General features: G+C 38.1%; 1 protein-coding gene across 1 annotated transcript; it reads left to right on the plus strand.

The window, feature by feature from the left end:
• The first annotated feature begins 1,597 nt into the window (after positions 1-1,597).
• On the plus strand, positions 1,598-13,107 carry grinaa (glutamate receptor, ionotropic, N-methyl D-aspartate-associated protein 1a (glutamate binding)). Its single transcript, XM_083899982.1, has 7 exons — positions 1,598-1,688; positions 8,227-8,566; positions 8,848-8,963; positions 9,116-9,316; positions 9,859-9,987; positions 10,181-10,324; positions 11,270-13,107. Exons 2-7 carry the CDS (start codon positions 8,263-8,265, stop codon positions 11,417-11,419), a joined length of 1,044 nt encoding a protein of 347 aa, XP_083756108.1. The 5' UTR covers positions 1,598-1,688; positions 8,227-8,262; the 3' UTR covers positions 11,420-13,107.
• Positions 13,108-16,824: the final 3,717 nt, after the last annotated feature.

Genomic DNA, 16,824 nt, shown 5'->3' on the forward strand with positions numbered 1-16,824 from the left:
TATATATATATATAGACTTGCAATAGTGGAATATCAGCTGAGGACTAGCCAAAAGCTCGCTTCAAAGCACAAACTTTCATTCTGATTTCAAATGAATCCAGTTTTTGATCCCAATAACCCAGATGTATTGTGTTAAATGTGGAGCAAAGGGCATTAATTCACTGCCTATATGGGAATGCAGGCAAATCCAGACCCTCTCATCGGAAGTTATAAATGTACATACTCAAATATCATAGGTATGAAGTTATAATTGTGCCCTGAACTGTGCATTTTGGGGATTTTAACAGAGGAATGTAAACTCAACAAGGAACATGACAAGTAACTGCTTATTACAAGCAAAACACAACATAGCCAGTTCCTGGAAATCTGTTAGTAGACTGTCTACAAGCCTGGCTATTCACATTGTCAAACACACAAATTCCTATTCTAGACTCTCTGATTACACCTGGATGTATTGCCCTGTCATGGTGGTTTGTACTGAGCATGAATGTCCTGCTATGGAGTCCTTCCCTGGCACCTGGCACTGATTTTTGTTGTTTTGTATGTGTGTGTGTGCAAGTATGATTTGTGAAGTATAATATTAGAGCTTAATACATTGTGCAAGAAAACTATAATACTAAAAGTAATATATTGCAATTTATTATTGGGGTTGGATTTCAGGTGGATATTGGGTTGGAGGGGTTGGATGATGATTTATGCAGTAAAAGCTATTGTTATTAGGCATCATTGGTTTTTATAAACGTATTAAACAGAATGAGAAATATAGAAGATAAGATAAAGATATGTAAGATAAAGATAAGTACTCGGAGGCTGTTACTACTTACCAAGTAGTAACAGCCTCCTTGCAAAGGCTTTTTCTGTAACAACCTGTGATCATGCTGATCTGTAAGCACGTCAACATCCGGTTTTCAAAATAAAAACATTGACATCGCCGGACACTTTTGTTTTTTTTATTACATCTCAAAGTCTATTGTATTTATTTTTATTTATTTAAAAAGTTCGAATATGGGACATTTAACTCGAAATTTCAAATAAAAGCCTGATATCCTGTACAATAGTAGTAGATATCAATGTGCTGAATACTACCTTTTAATTCTTATTCAGAACATTTACAGAGCTATATTCAGCTGCGAGGATTGCCATTATTTTTATTTATATATTTTCCCTTTCAAAAAAGTGCTTCCAAACGTGCACTCAGAGATACGGTGCTGTGTGTTTTTATTGTGAAAACCGGATGTCGATGTCCTTACAAGTCTAGTCTGACGCATTTCATCAAAGGCTTTTTGGCATAAAAGCCTTTGTAATGAGGACGTTAAAATTCAGTGTCAGATAGTTTGAACACGGAGAAATGAGTGTCGGATAGTTTGACCGCAGTCTTTATAGCATTAGGTTAAATTCACTTTACACCCACGGATAAAAGACTGGATCCTTCTTGTGCACAAATATTAATTTACTAAAAAAAACTACTCTAAATAACCCAATTTTAGTGGACGTTATATATTTTTTTACTGCGTCACTCTTTAAGTAACTTCTGTCATGTAACAGGAAATTCCCACACATCACATGACCGCGTCGTGCTGTGACGTCACCGACTCATCATCTCCTTGTCGATTCACTTGTTCTGATCCGCCGGAGGAGGAGGAGGAATAACGCGTGCTGTCAACTTCTGTCTAATACGCTCATTAAAGGTAAGGCCGTGAGATGAATGTGTGTTATTTTACCTGCGTTTTCTTCTTCGTACGCGTTGTTATTATTGTCAGAATTGAATGTATCACGCTGCTGCAGCAGCGGCTAACGAGCGACGCTTGCTAACGTAAAGCGACAGTTGCTGGCAACAAAGCAGCTCTCGCTTTACGTTGGCGGTAAATTAACCAAAAAAATTGTGTATTTGCAGGATTGAGCAAGTACACACACGTTAAGGTGAAAAAGAAAAAATGTGTGTGTGTCTGAAATGCGCTGACAGCTCTATAAATGTGGGGGCGCGGCGTGTGGTCAGCGACCTCAAAAACGGGTCCATCATGGCGATGGATCTGTGCTGGAGCTGTTCTGTTTATCTTTCGCCCAATCGATGTTATTTGATCAGTTTTTTTTGTCTGGCGTTGGTTGTTTTTGCAGTCACATAATATGCCAGTTTGATATAATCGCAGTGTCGCATTTATCTGCACTGTAGAGGCCCACACGGAGCTGCGCCATCTTCAGGTACACAGTGGAACTGAACGTAATTTCTCTTTCTGTTTTTGTTTACCGTCGTATCCCCGTCCCTAAAAATAAACACCACGTCAGTGTTTCATAGCTGTAACTTCCTAATAAATAACGCTAAAAAACACATAATATACACTGCTGACCAAATGTATTAGACCACCTGTCTTAAGAAAAAACGAATATTTTAGAAATCTCTCAAAAACGTATTTAAAACTAAACATGATATATGAAATAACAAACTGAATTCACTTTTTTTAAATCCAAATGTTAGCCAGCTGACTGAGCTTCTCTGAGAAGTCAGAAACCATAACATTTAACCACAACAACAACAGAAAAAAACATTTCTGTTCAGGAATGCAAGTAAATAACTTTGACATCCTTATCAAGAAATAATAATATGCTTTACTATTTCTTCTGGGTGTTTTGTGTGTGTTTTTTTGTTGTAAAACAGTACATTTGAATTGTATAATTTCAGGTAAAGAGCTTCTATAAACTGTTGTATTAACCGTGACAGAAACATTAAAAGTTGATATTTGATATTTGCCAATTCTGCTAATTTTGGCCAGCTGTGACTTTGGGTGGTGGTCTAATACACATTTTAAGCACTGTATATTCTCTCTTAGATTGTCACTATTATTTACATTTAAGCATTTAGCAGAGGCTTTTATCCAAAGCAACTTACTTATTGACTCAGTAGGGATGAGCCAATTCAATACTGGGCATTTGTAATGGTCCATTACTGGTCACAAAAAAACTGGGTATCATAAAAAGAATAAAGTAATGTCCAATCATTATCATGTAAATACTTCACTACACATAGATGAGGTGACATGATGCAAAGAGAGACTTTTTCTAAATGCTTCTTATAGCTTGGTGGTATTTGACCCACATCTGCACCAGTAGATAGGCTGTGATTTAGGTATCAAATGTGGAGAAAAACCGGCATTTATTATCATATTTTTTTAATAATCATATTATCATAAAGAAATAGAAACTGTCAGGCAGCCTCTAAACCCAGATATGAAAAAATATACTCATTCTTTAGTTTCATCACAGTTTTGCCCATGCCCCATTTTTGAACTAGTACATATTGTGGTTGTCTCATTACCTTGAATAATGCAAACGTATTGAAATATACAGTCTTCAGCTGCAAAGGGTCCTTCGCTGTTTATGATCTAGATCCCCTTTTGCCTTATTTTATTTATCAGTAGTACATGGTGTCATTGGATGAAGGTCTGTATTTACAGTGTAGTTACATGTGTTGAGTGAAGCTAAAGGATTTTATCCGAGCATGACTTCTATTATCCTAAGACAACAGCATCTGTGTTGTTCCATCACATAGTTTGCTCTCCTTGTAACAGTCCAGCTTTACCGATTCTTTATTTCCACTATTTCTCTTTATGGGATTAGATATCTTTGCACAGTTGGTATGCTGAAACGATGAATTAAATGCCAGGTAGCTCTAATCTGGTGTTCAAATATTTTTATCTTTTGCTTTTGTCATAAAGTAAATGACATTATTATTCAGAAGATGCTCAAAAGAAGTACGTTATTAAGAAACAATAAGTGCTACTATCTGTCATGAGAGCCAGAACTACTGCTGACGAGACCTGGCCTGATTACAGTCCTGACTTTGCCCTATTGCTGCATTGGGGTTTTATCTGCCTTGTGGTCCACTTTCATATTAAGGCGCAAACCTTAATTTATCATTTGTAATTTATATACAATTCATGCTTAGTTATAATTCAGGTATTTTGGCTGTTTCAGTGTGTGTGTAAAATAACACTTCCTACAGGATTACTCGTGTGTCCTTGAAACCGTATTTTATTCATTTTAATATATCTTTGGAACAAGTTTATTTCATCCCACGTCACAGACCACAACCTTTTTGTTTTGACACCACATACTTTAACATGCTTCCCTCTGAGTAGGCCCCCGCTGCTTTGTGTGACTGTGTTATGTTAACTTGGTTGGGCTGATCCACTCAATCCCTCCCTTTAAACTAATTCCACCAGCAGTATTTATCAGCAGAGTGGAGGGATACTAGCATTAGACCTGGGTATAGGACATAATAATATTAATATTATTAATATAGTAATAATATTTCTGTGATATTTTATACCTTAATCTCATCAGCAACAGTGAGCCAATAACCATGCAGCATTCTAATTCGTCTAATGAGAACTGTGTGAGTGTGTTTGTGTTTTAAGAAGATGGTGCTTGTTTAATTGATTAAGGGATATTGTGAAGATCTAGAGTAAAATTACAAATTAATACAGCTGATTTTGCCGCAATGTGTGATGTACTTTTTAGTTAAAACAAACTAAATGTATTTGTTATTGATAAAATAAGGTTCAGAAATTGGTATCGAAGTCCAGATATCGATACAGTAATGAAAATGCTTAATTTGGCACATCATTGGGGCGTCTCTACTAAGAGGATTTGAAATCTTTCGCGTAATGCTTGTAATGCTGTACAGACAGTTTCACCACTTCTCAGACTTCTCAGACGTGGAGTTGCTGGAAATTTCCCTGTGCACTTGAGATATTGTTTTTTTTGAGAAGACATTAACTTATGCTCCTTAATGACAAATTTGAGTCTCTTTCTCCTACTGTTCTTTCTGTGAATTTTTTTTTTCTCATTAGTTTCTAATTTTTTGAAATCAAGATCTCTTTCTGTGATTACAGCCACATAACAGTTTATGTAAGTCCCAACAACACAATCCACCATCCGTACTTATCTTACTGTTGGGACTTCATGCACATGCATTTCAAACATTAGCATCCCATGTTCTTGCTGCATGGTGAGTTACTCTGGATTGTGTAGTTAATCCATTAAATTTAGTTAAAAAAAAAAAAGAGACCAGTACAAATGCATTCAGGACTAAAACACAGTTAGCATGAAGTCACGTGTGTTAGAGTCACAATCCCGATTCATATGAGTTAGGAGTGAACACACAATTCAGGAAGCATATTCAGTCTTTATTAAAATGATATTACCATTTCTTGCTATACATTTCTTCCGCTGTGCAGTCTAATGATAGCGAGAATGCTTAAATTATACTCTGTATTAACAAAAATGAAGTGGTTGTGCTTGTGGAATATAATAGAGCTGAAATGAGTTATCAGAATTGTATAATCATTATCTGTTATCATTGCACTCACAACTTACAAAACCTTTTCTCAGACATTGTAATGACCAAATAATGAATTGTTTCATGTTAAAAACATAATAAAATAAATCTTAATAAAAGTAGATGGGGACCTAAACTAATTGATTTCTTACTTTGAGATTGCAAACCCCTAACATGGATGACAAATCCATTGAAGTCCCCAGTTACTATGTTAAATGATTTCCATGGACATTGGACAGGGAGTGGGTCACATGCTCTGATTGTAAAGCATCACACAGTTACTTAAAGGAATACTTCACTGATTTGCATGTAGCTTTGTATTGCTAGAATAGCAGTATTATTTTTAAATTTTTTAAACATTGTGCTTCCTTCCTTCAGTTTTCCACTGAGTTGTAAAAAATGTTTTTTTTGCCCATCATTGACACGATTCCCTTCTTTTACGTCACTGGTGGGACGTCATGTACATGAGAGGAATTTTTTTTTCTGACTTTCTCGGCCAAGAAGGCACTTGCTTCAATTATTATTTCACATTTCTACTACACAGATGACCCAGTTTTAATAGACATCCATCTTTTCGATGGCGGAATATCCCTTTAAGGACACTAGAATTACAAATTTGCATCTCTGCATGGCGCGACTCGGCACCGTTTTCTGGCGTTTCCATTAGTGATGGTAACTGGTACCTGGTTCTATTTTATTACCTGCTCTGGCGAGGTTCCAAGCGAGCTGAGCCGATACCATGCGTGACGTCGACAGACTGATTTGGTCAGCGTGTCGTCACTGGAATGAGTCATGAGCAAGACTTTCGACACAAGAATTAAAGCAAACAATGCCAAACTTTAGATCAGTTGGGAACTTGGGTTAATCTCTAACATTTAGTATGGAAATGTGTAAAGTCTTAATATTTAACAGAGGAGTCTGGTGTATTTAGGGACAGCACTGCTGAAAACCTGCGATCATGAGCAGCGAGCCCCATCACAACCCCTGCCACTGTAATTTAGTTCAGCGTCAGACAGAGTCTGTGTTCCGGTCATGCAGGAAGTACTGAACTAACCTTTTTAATTAACTGATTCTAATGATTCAGTACATAAAAAATAACTAAGTTACCCCCTTACACAACCATTGCTGTGAGTGGCCGGGAGAGATTTGGCTCCTCGAATAATTATTGGAACCTGTAACTATCTTCACAGTTACCTGTACTTGCCCTTTTTGTCTGCACTCTCTCACTGCACCATTCTGGTGATGGACAGTCTGGGATCATGGGGACAAGTGTTGGGATCAGGATGTCTGTTGTGTAATGGCCATTGTTTTTTTAGTTTTTTTTAGTGTGGGTGAAGACGAGGCGGAAATATCTGTGATCTCCTACTGAATTCATATTATTGTATTTCTGTTTCTGTATGTCTACTCTACCTTTCTGCTGGTGGATTGGTGATCAGATAACCCTAAAAACCAGTTTGAGTACACAATATACAGCTTAGAAGTGCATCAGACCAAAATAATTACTAAGGTGTCGAGCAGGGCACTGTGAGTGCAGCTCGGCCTGCATTCATGCCCTATTTTCTCATGAGAGGAAGACAACAGTGATGTTTGCTGTGACAGTAGAGGGCACAAATGTCTCCTCCTCAAGCCTGCCGCCTAACTAGAGGATTTTTCAAATCTGACTTCATTATTAAAACGTTTTAATCCTGAGAAAGCACAGACTAGAATTTCAGGCAGGAGATTCCAGCGATTTGCGATCTCACAGAAACTCGTGATTTAACATAACTTCAGAATGTAAACAGACTAACGAGTATTTCTGGTTCTACAATTCATCAAAGATGGTTATGTAACGAACAACGTGGTAGCTTGGCATCCACAGCAATATGCAATATTATATTTTAATAAAGAATGAATATGATAACAGACAATTATCAGAATGTTTAATAATTTTTGTTATTTATAAAGTTTTAATAAATAATCTTAGCACCCCTACATCATAGATTGTAGGGGGGAGGGACACTGCAGTGATGACCAGTGTGTCAGGTCTCCTCCTGAACCCAAGCAGATTAATAATACATTTGGTTACCAAGGCACCACCTGCATCCATGGTAACACTGTACACTGGATAGTGTTTCCTTCACCTCTTTTATCTCACTCCACCCGTCACAGCTTCATGTTTTTCTGTTTGCTAAATGTATGTGTGGGTCTGACAGTTTCATCCTGGTGTGAAATGTATAGGTTGGTCTTTACTAAGAGCAGGTTAAATTTACTACAACCGTACTGCAGTGTAACACAATGACTGGAGGAGTCCTTTAAAACATGAGGATATGAAAGTTGCCATCTTTAGAGATGAAGAGATTAGTAATCTCGAATTATTATGAAGAAAAAAACATTGGAAATGTGCTTGAAAATCAGTTGTTGCCACCCTGTTTCAATAATGTAAGTAAACATGGCCAACCATTTACTGTTAAGTAAAGCTTTATCTCCATCAAGTACTACAGTATGGTTCAGTTTGATATGTCACACGATTGTTGGATTTTAGGTTTTCCACTGTCAAACCTAGAGAAGCAATCTTTCACTGGGGTGTACCAAGTACAATGGTCCGGTTCATACAGGGTGGAGCCACTGCAACCGGTTGATTTGTTGACATGGACGTTTTTTTTCATGTCGACCTCAACTTTCTCTCAAACAAACCTTGACGCTATAGCTTGTCTGGAAGACAAGTCGAGAAGAAACAACACAGAATGCATGATGACCTCTGTTTCTTGTTGCATTCTTCTTCTGTGTGAAACACTGTGTAGTGAGGCTATTTACTTAGCTGAATAGCTACACAACTGCAAATCATATCAAGGCTTATTTGTTTATCGTGGACTTTGCTCATAAGATTAATTATGGCTCTTATCTTTTCTCAGATTGTAATTACAACAGTGTGAACCTTCTCCCGCACCATGTCTCAAGACAAGAGTGGATACCCTGGTCTGGATGAGACCAACCCACTTCATAGCAATGTCTATGGACCACCTCAGCCAGCTTTTGGTATGCCCCCACCTAACTACAGCCAGGCCACAGGGGGAGCTTATCCACCAACAGGTGGCTATGGGCAGCCAGGCTTCGCCCAGGCAGGCCCAGGTTTTGTCCCTGGTCCTTACCCCCAGATGCCTTATCCTCAGATGCCCTACCCACAGGGACCCTACCCTCAAGGGCCTTATCAGGAAGGACACACACAGCCAGGCTTTCCTGGAGACCCCACTGGTGAGCAGTTCTTTCTTCACCTTTACCTTTTAGGTACCAGTGTGAGTGGAACTTTCACTGTAGTTGGATTCATACATTAAAGGCTTGTTAAGGTGAAACATTTTGAAGCACAATTGTATCTGGGTCAGCAAGAATACACTTTAGATTACATTTAACACAGCTGAATAGGCAATCAATGAGATGATCAATACCACACATAAAATGTGCTGACACCATAGGCTCCATTTGTTTAGTCAGGTTTTTTTTAACCTGTGATTGTCCTTTTTATTGTTGTTCACCAGGACCTGCTGGCAGCCCTGGCTATCATGGCGATGGGCCTCCAACTTACTATGACAATGAGGAGTTCACCAACTCAGGCTTTGAAGATAAGAATATCCGACAAGCCTTCATTAGAAAAGTAGGTCTTTCGTAAGCTATGTTTATTTACATGGACACAAGTAATCGGAATAAAATCTTGATCCGAATTATAATATGTCATGTAATAGAATAAACTGGTCTGCTATAAAAGTAAATAATATGGTCTGTAATATGAAATCTGTTTCCCACTAGGTCTTCATGGTTCTCACGGTGCAGCTGCTCGTCACCTTTTCTTTCGTTGCCGTCTTCACCTTTGTCGATGAAGCCAAGACCTTTGTGCGACGCAACCCATGGACATACTACGTGTCCTATGCAGTCTTCTTTGTGTCATTAATCGTCCTCAGTTGCTGCGGAGACTTCCGTCGCAAGCACCCCTGGAATCTGGTCGCACTGGTAAGACCTTGACTTAAGGGTAGATTTTGTAAAACGTATTACTATTAAGTAATAAACTGACCATGATGCAGTGTGGAATCAGAGATGAATTAAACATGTGAAATCAAATGGTACAGCCAGGATTTAAATAGGTTAAATGGGGGGCATAGTTACGCATGTGTATGGGTATGTTTATCTCTTATGAGTGTACCTTCTTATTTCCATCTTTTGGAAATTACTTGGCCTTGAATCTGTGGAGGGTAGGTGAGGTCTCCCCTTGTTTTAAATGCTAATGAGGCAGTTTTACATATTGTACATACAGCCCCCAACAAACCCTAAATGACAAAAAAAAGTAGATTATCCATTCCAAAAGGCTATTTCCTTTACAAATAAACAGAAAAACACATTGAGATATACTGTTTATAGGATAGAACTACCTAAGAAAGGATAAATGGGTTTTATAAAAGTGTGTGAATGGGTGCAAAACTGCAGTGGAAAATGTTGTAAGGACCATGATAGAATCTACCCTAGCACATAATTACAACGTTTCCTGTGTGTTACAGTCCATCCTGACCCTGAGCCTCTCCTACATGGTGGGTATGATCGCCAGCTTCTACGACACAGAGACCGTCATCATGGCTGTGGGCATCACTGCAGTGGTCTGCTTCACTGTGGTCCTGTTTTCACTACAGGTCTGTGCACACAAACACACACACATTCTTCTGTTATTTGTTATTTGATTTACAGGAGAAGAAAAACGAGTGATTCTGATGAGGGTTCCACGCACACACACTTTTAGGCCCTCTTTTATATCTGATAGTCATTACAGGTGGTTTCCTCAGCCTTTTCTTAGTCTCCTCTTCTTTCTTTTTTTTACCCTTACAGAGCAAGTACGACTTCACTTCCTGTCGGGGTGTGCTGTTCGTGTGCCTCATTGTGCTGTTGCTCTTCTCCTTCCTTTGCATCTTCATTCGCCACAGGATTCTGCACATCGTCTATGCCTCACTGGGGGCTCTGCTCTTCACCTGCGTAAGTTTCTTGCTCAAAGTGAGGCACTGGAAAAAAAAGCTTTTCGATATGTCGAAAAGTGGCTCACGATAATCTAAACTGTGTGGGAGTATTTTAGACAGACACCCGACAATCTGGTGGTTTGTAAGATATGGCGTATCACAGCAGTACAACTGCACGAAAGCATCCCAGGGAGAGGTTCTGTTTCACTTCCAAGAAATCGAAGAAGCTCTTGCTTTAGTATTATATTGGACTGTGAAATGAAGATAACCAGTTTTAGACACTTCAGATGATTGAATAAAATATTGAAATATTAATGAGACAACATTTTAATACTTATTTTGGGTAAATTCATTGTTATATTAATAGAGTAATAAAATAATAATTGTCAGAATAATCAAGAAATGAATCAAGAAAAAAATCACCTTTACACATTGGCTGTACTGCTTGTGCCACAGTGACCATTTTAAGGGTTAAGGGATGTATTTAATAATGCATTAATGCAAAAAAAAAAGTCAAAAATCAATTAATAGGACTATTCCTTTGTTATATTCTTTATCTATTACCACAAGGTGTCAGTAGCGACAAGCATTTAGCTGAAGGCCTGCATTGATTTCCTGAATGCATCTTGAAGCCACTTCTCTAAACTCATCACAACAGCTAAATTGGGATGTAATTTATGTGATGAAATTTACTAGGGTCTTTGAATGCATCACGTTAGCTGTTCCTCTTATCGTAACGCGCTGTGAACCCTGCATTTCTCTCACTAGCTCTCATGTGCTGGGGTTTGTTGTTGTTGGCTGGAGCACTAATGTGTTGTTTTACTCCTCATAAAGACCACGGTGAAGTTAGTTTGACTCTTTCATATCAAGCTGGTTTTAGCTTTACAGTACATGTTTATATTTTAGATTTAAATGTAAAAATTGTTATTGAAATGACTCATTCATCCATCTTTGTTCTTTGTAGTTTTTGGCTGTTGACACTCAGCTTCTCCTTGGCAACAAGAAGCTGGCCCTGAGTCCAGAGGAGTACATCTTTGCTGCCCTCAACCTCTACACTGACATCATCAACATCTTCCTCTACATCCTTGCTATTGTAGGACGCTCCCGTGAATAACGCAGCATCTTTAAATGAAACCGTGTAGAGTCCCATTATTGTGAATTGTTACTAACATGCCCTTTTATCTCTGACTCTTTTACGTTCCCTTAATTTTCCTCATTGACATTGGCCTTTTTTTCAAAGACATGTTGAGCCTGTGGAGGAGATGCAGCTAAGAAAAAAACACTATTTATCAAGTTCAAGTCATGGCATTAATGACAGAATGCAATGATCTGTCTTTTCTGCAAGTGTGACCACTCTGCTTGATCTAACCTCTATCCTCTAACTCTACTAACACAGACGATGTCTACATTAGTCCCGCCCACCATCACTCAGTTTGGCATGGCACATACAGTATAATGCATTATTGTACATTAATTATCCTGTGAGTGCTTGGTATTCAGCGTGGCTGCAGAAATGAAACGAGAAAAGAGCAAGGAAAGAGCATCCATAGCGCTTAATGGAAATGACACGGTAGAAATACCTCCTCCTTGAACGTTGTCCGTTGTCCCAAACGTGTATCTCCTTTTTGACCCTTCTGGTGTAAAGTAACTGCATGACAACAATGGAACCACAATGTGAGGAATATCTCTAGCTTGCGTGTCACGGCTGTAAATAGTTAAGTGTAATAGTGTGTTTGATGCCACACTGTGTGCTGCTTATTTTGGGGAAACGTGCTCTGATACTCTGAACCATGCTGATCCAGTAGAATAACTCTATTTCTTGAAACAGCACAAGAATGATCTTCAATGTATATGACAAATGTGAACATAAATTAACACTAATAGATTAAATATTCTTATTAACTATCTTTCCAAATATGACATTTTTGAGTTCTGAAAGTGTTCCCTTACCCTCTTTGTTTTTTTTGTTGTATGTGTGTGTGTTTGAAAACTGGTCACACTAATAATTCCCCTCTTGTCTGGTTTGCGTGAAGAGATGTTTTAGTGTTTTTGTTTTCCTTTCAAATAATGAAGAATTTGAAGTAACTGAAGAATGTCTAACTGATTCAGAACCTCTGAATTGTAAAACTGCGAGTATGAAGTAGACTTAATGAAGTCGGCGTTCCCTCAGGATTTAGTCATACACGACCCTGAGCTTTCTGTGCTACTGTTCTGGCTGTGTCCTCGTCGCACTCCTGATTACCTCACTCCCTCGAGGAACTGATGAAGGAATAACACTTTATATTTATTTTGACGTGGATGGCAGGGTTGCTTTGAAGTTGCTATATAAGCTGATGTCAAGGAAAATAGAAACTGCTCAAACTGTTCAGACTTTTCCTTACGTTTATTGTGAAACATGCTGGTTGCATGATCTATGAAGCGCAAAAGGAGAAAAGGAATCAATATGCACTGACAGCCAAAATACTGACAGACACTGATTAAATGATATACTTCATAAATGTATAATTATGTCATTGTTTTGATTTTCCACCTCTTGCATGAATTGTTTCTCCTTTTGCATGTGCTAATAATGCACATACACGTACAGGTGTTCCCGACACTGTTGTTTGACCTTTTTTTTTTAACTCTTGTGTTCTAACTTATGTGGACGTGTATATATAAAAACTCCTTAGTGATTTGATGTGTATAGATGACGTACATTTTGGGCGTTGTAGGACTGTTTGCATTGTATATTTGCATTAAATCAAAAGTGGAACCTTATTCCTCTGCACAGCTGCTTTTCATTAAAAGTGATACAATGTACAGGTGTTGACTTGGTGTGACTCTACTTAAGTCGAATTAACTTATTTTTTGATGCTGAGAAAACACTTGTTTTAAATTACCAGAGCCTGACAAATGTATCAGCATCAACCTACCTATCAGCCAATAAGTGATAATAAATTGCGGAACCTTAAAGCTCAAGACAGATTTTTCTTCTTCTCATGCAGCTCTGAAAATAAATATTTTTTTAGTTTGGATACCATGTACAATTTTAATTTTAGTGAACTGTCACTGGAACAACATGGTTACAATATTTTTAAACAAAAAAAAAGCCTAAAAAATGTAAATGGCACATTTATTCCTATATTTATGTCGGAATAATATTATTAAGGAATAATATAGCTATAGGAATTTTTGTTTTGCTTTTTCTTTGATGTCGGGCTGTTTCTGTTTAAATATTCTAAGTTAAACTTACTAAGTTATAGTAAGATAGAATAAAATAGGTTTGCTGTTCTGGCCAAGTGCATAAGCACAACACTATGAAAAAGCAGATATAAATAGAATCAATATAATAAAATGTTGTCATTTTAAAAGTCAGCAGTCATTTCAATTCTATGGAACTGCAGAAATAAACAATGTATAGAAAAATAGCTGTGATCTAATCGGCATGAATCTGTCCATCCATCAGCATGCGCTCATTATCGTCCTTTTATCCTTTTATCTTTGTCGCTTTGAACCAGTAACAGATCATACAGTAGGACCCACTGAACCTTATCACCTCAGTTTAAAGAAGGTAGGAGGAAAACAAATTGACAAATGTAGTTGTTAAATCCAGAAGATGGCACTTTTGCAGCATCACATTAAAACCCTTAATTGTCCCTAAATATTTGTTGTGGGCTTTTCCCTAAAGAGTATGTAGAGTTATTCTTACCTTTTCACAGATTGTTCTTTCCACAAAGTGAACCTTCTCTCACACCATGGCCAATGACAAGAGTGCAGACTCTGGTATGGCTGAGACCAACCCTCTCGACGGCGACGTCAGTGGCCCAACTTATGAGACGCCTCCTCCCAGCCACAGCCAGGCCACAGGCGGAGATCACAAACCTTGTGAGAAGTTCACTATTAATCACTTTTCCTTTGATGATTGTCAGGATTGTGAGAAAGTGTGGTAAAACCACAGACTAACACTTGTTTAATCTAGTTTTTGTTCGTTTCTTGTTTGTTTTTCAACTGAGGTTGCCATGGTGAAGGGCCTCACGACGACATCGAGGCATTGGCCAACTCAAGCTTAGTAGATAAGTATATTCAACTCAGAAAAGTAGGTCAATCATATGTATTGTATGTAGTTGGGAAAGCCGAGTCGATCCATGCGCAGTCTGCATTATTACCACAGTTGCCTGCATACAAATCGATCGCAGATGAGGGCAGCATACGAGAATGGCTAAGTAAGCAGAAGTAGATAAAGACCCCAAAAAGTTGTTTAATTGCATGTTCATTTACCCGGTTATTAAATAAAACAGAAAAACAATAGTCAGTATTGGTGACTCAGCATTCCCAACTAAATATGATATGTAATATGATACAAAAAAAACACCCAAACACACCATATTTTCATAAAAAATGTGTTTCCCATAGGTCTTCCTGGTTCTCACAGCGCAGCTGCTGGTCACCTTTACTTACTTTGCTGCGTTCATATTTTCCAACGAGGTCAACGCCTTTGTGAGGAGCTATCCATGGACATACTATGCGTTCCACACAGTCTTCTTTGTGTTGCTGTGTGTGCTCAACTGCTCTAAACACGTATGCCACAAGAGCTATTGGAACTTTGTCTCGCTGGTAAGAACTTGCCTTAACAACAAATGATGAACATGATTAATTATCCATCTTAAAAGGGTTGTCTCCATCCCAAACAATCAGAAAAATGCCCTTTGACATAGACCAAAAAAAACCAGAAAGAGGTGCCTTTGAGAATCAAACACAATCTAATGTAAGGGAATACTGGTGTCAGTGTTAAATGCCTAATGTTGTTCTCTGGAACTTTTTGTCTGTGGTGGACACATACAGATGTTCTTCAAAAACTCTCTGAGCAGGGATGTTAGCGGGGGTGGAAACAAATTAAATTTTAGACTGTGGGGTTCCTTATTCCTTGTGAATGTTCCTGAGGTCACAGATACATTTATACAGGTGATAATGGAAGCAGGGTTCGGACATACCTCTCTGTTGTCTCCATTTTTAAATATATTATTATCTCCCTCCAACTGTGAAGACTACTAGTGTCTGGAACAGCTTCAAGCACATTTGATTTCTGACTGGTTGTACTGTAATTAAATATAACCTGGCACCTAAATGCGTGCTTTGAAATGAACACATGAATCACACAAAGTGCATCTCAAGTCACATTCATTTGGTTGTGTCTTGCCTCTTAAGTTCTTCGTGATCCTGAGCCTCTCCTTCGCGGTGGGTATAATCGTCAGCTTCCACGACAGGGAGATCGCCGCCATTGCTTTGGGCTTCACTGCAGTGGTCTGCTTCACTGTGATCCTGTTCTCACTACAGGTCCATGCACACGCACGCACACACTCTGGTTTTTGTTATTTGAGCTGACCCGGTTTATAGGTAGGTAGGTTTTTTATTTCACAAGACATGTGCAACGTTCACATTGACAGCATATGCACTTACATCTCGTTTGAAAAGGAGTAGGCAGAAGAATAAACGTATATGTGTTCCTACCTCCATTCCTGTTACACACAACTCAATTTATACACTACTTTATCCCATCACCAAATATTTACATATTTACAGTATTAAATTCAATGTTCTTAATGTGGCTTTAAACACGACCATTTCCATCACCATCTTGGATTAAACTGCTGTTCTTCAACCTTATATTTATTTAACATTTGTATTTTGGAGATTCTTTTACAACAATGTCTCTCTGTCTTTTCTGAGTTGATACTATTTTATTTTATTTTTCAGATCAAGTATGTCCTCACTTCTTGGAGGGATGGGCTGCTTGCGTGCTTGATCGGCGTGTTGTTCTTCACCATCCTCTTTATCTGCATCGCCAAGATCCTACAACAAGATCCTACACATCCTCTATCCTTACCTGGGGCTCTGCTTTTCTGTATACATGTGTGTGTTTATATGTATATATATATCTTTACTCATCTGGGGACCACAGGTTAAGCAGGAAGGCATTCAATGAAAGTTCAGCACCACATGAGGAAGTAAAACCGTGAGTGAGATAGCACTGTCTCCAGATTATACCTGATATCTGGTTTTATGGCCACTATCTTCAGTGAGGTACATCCTTACCTGTTACTCTCTCAGAGGAGTATCAGAATATGATGAATGGGGAGTCAATGAGATATGATTATAATCTCTGCTCTATAGAGAACTGCAACTCTCTACAGAGACCCTTCTGATAATGCATGTGAAAAATCACTCTATAAAATAAATAATCTTAATCCGGTCAAGTGCAGGAAGTAATTATGTCACTAACTAATTCTGTAAATCATGTCATATTTATTTATATTGTGAACGTGAAGGATGTTAGCATAAATAAACTCATTTTGCACAAACAAACATTTTGGTTACATTCTCATGTGTTTTTAATATATATTCAGTTTCGGGTAACTGTAATTTTATACTTCCCGACATTTATTTGTAACTATTATTTTGTTGTTGTGGATTCGTCTCGAGCACACGTTCTTCTTGCCTTTACTCGTGAGGAAAAGTGGGAACTGAGTTCACCTTAGA

Source organism: Microchirus variegatus, assembly GCF_963457635.1.
Source record: "Microchirus variegatus genome assembly, chromosome: 13".
Lineage (NCBI taxonomy): Eukaryota > Metazoa > Chordata > Actinopteri > Pleuronectiformes > Soleidae > Microchirus > Microchirus variegatus.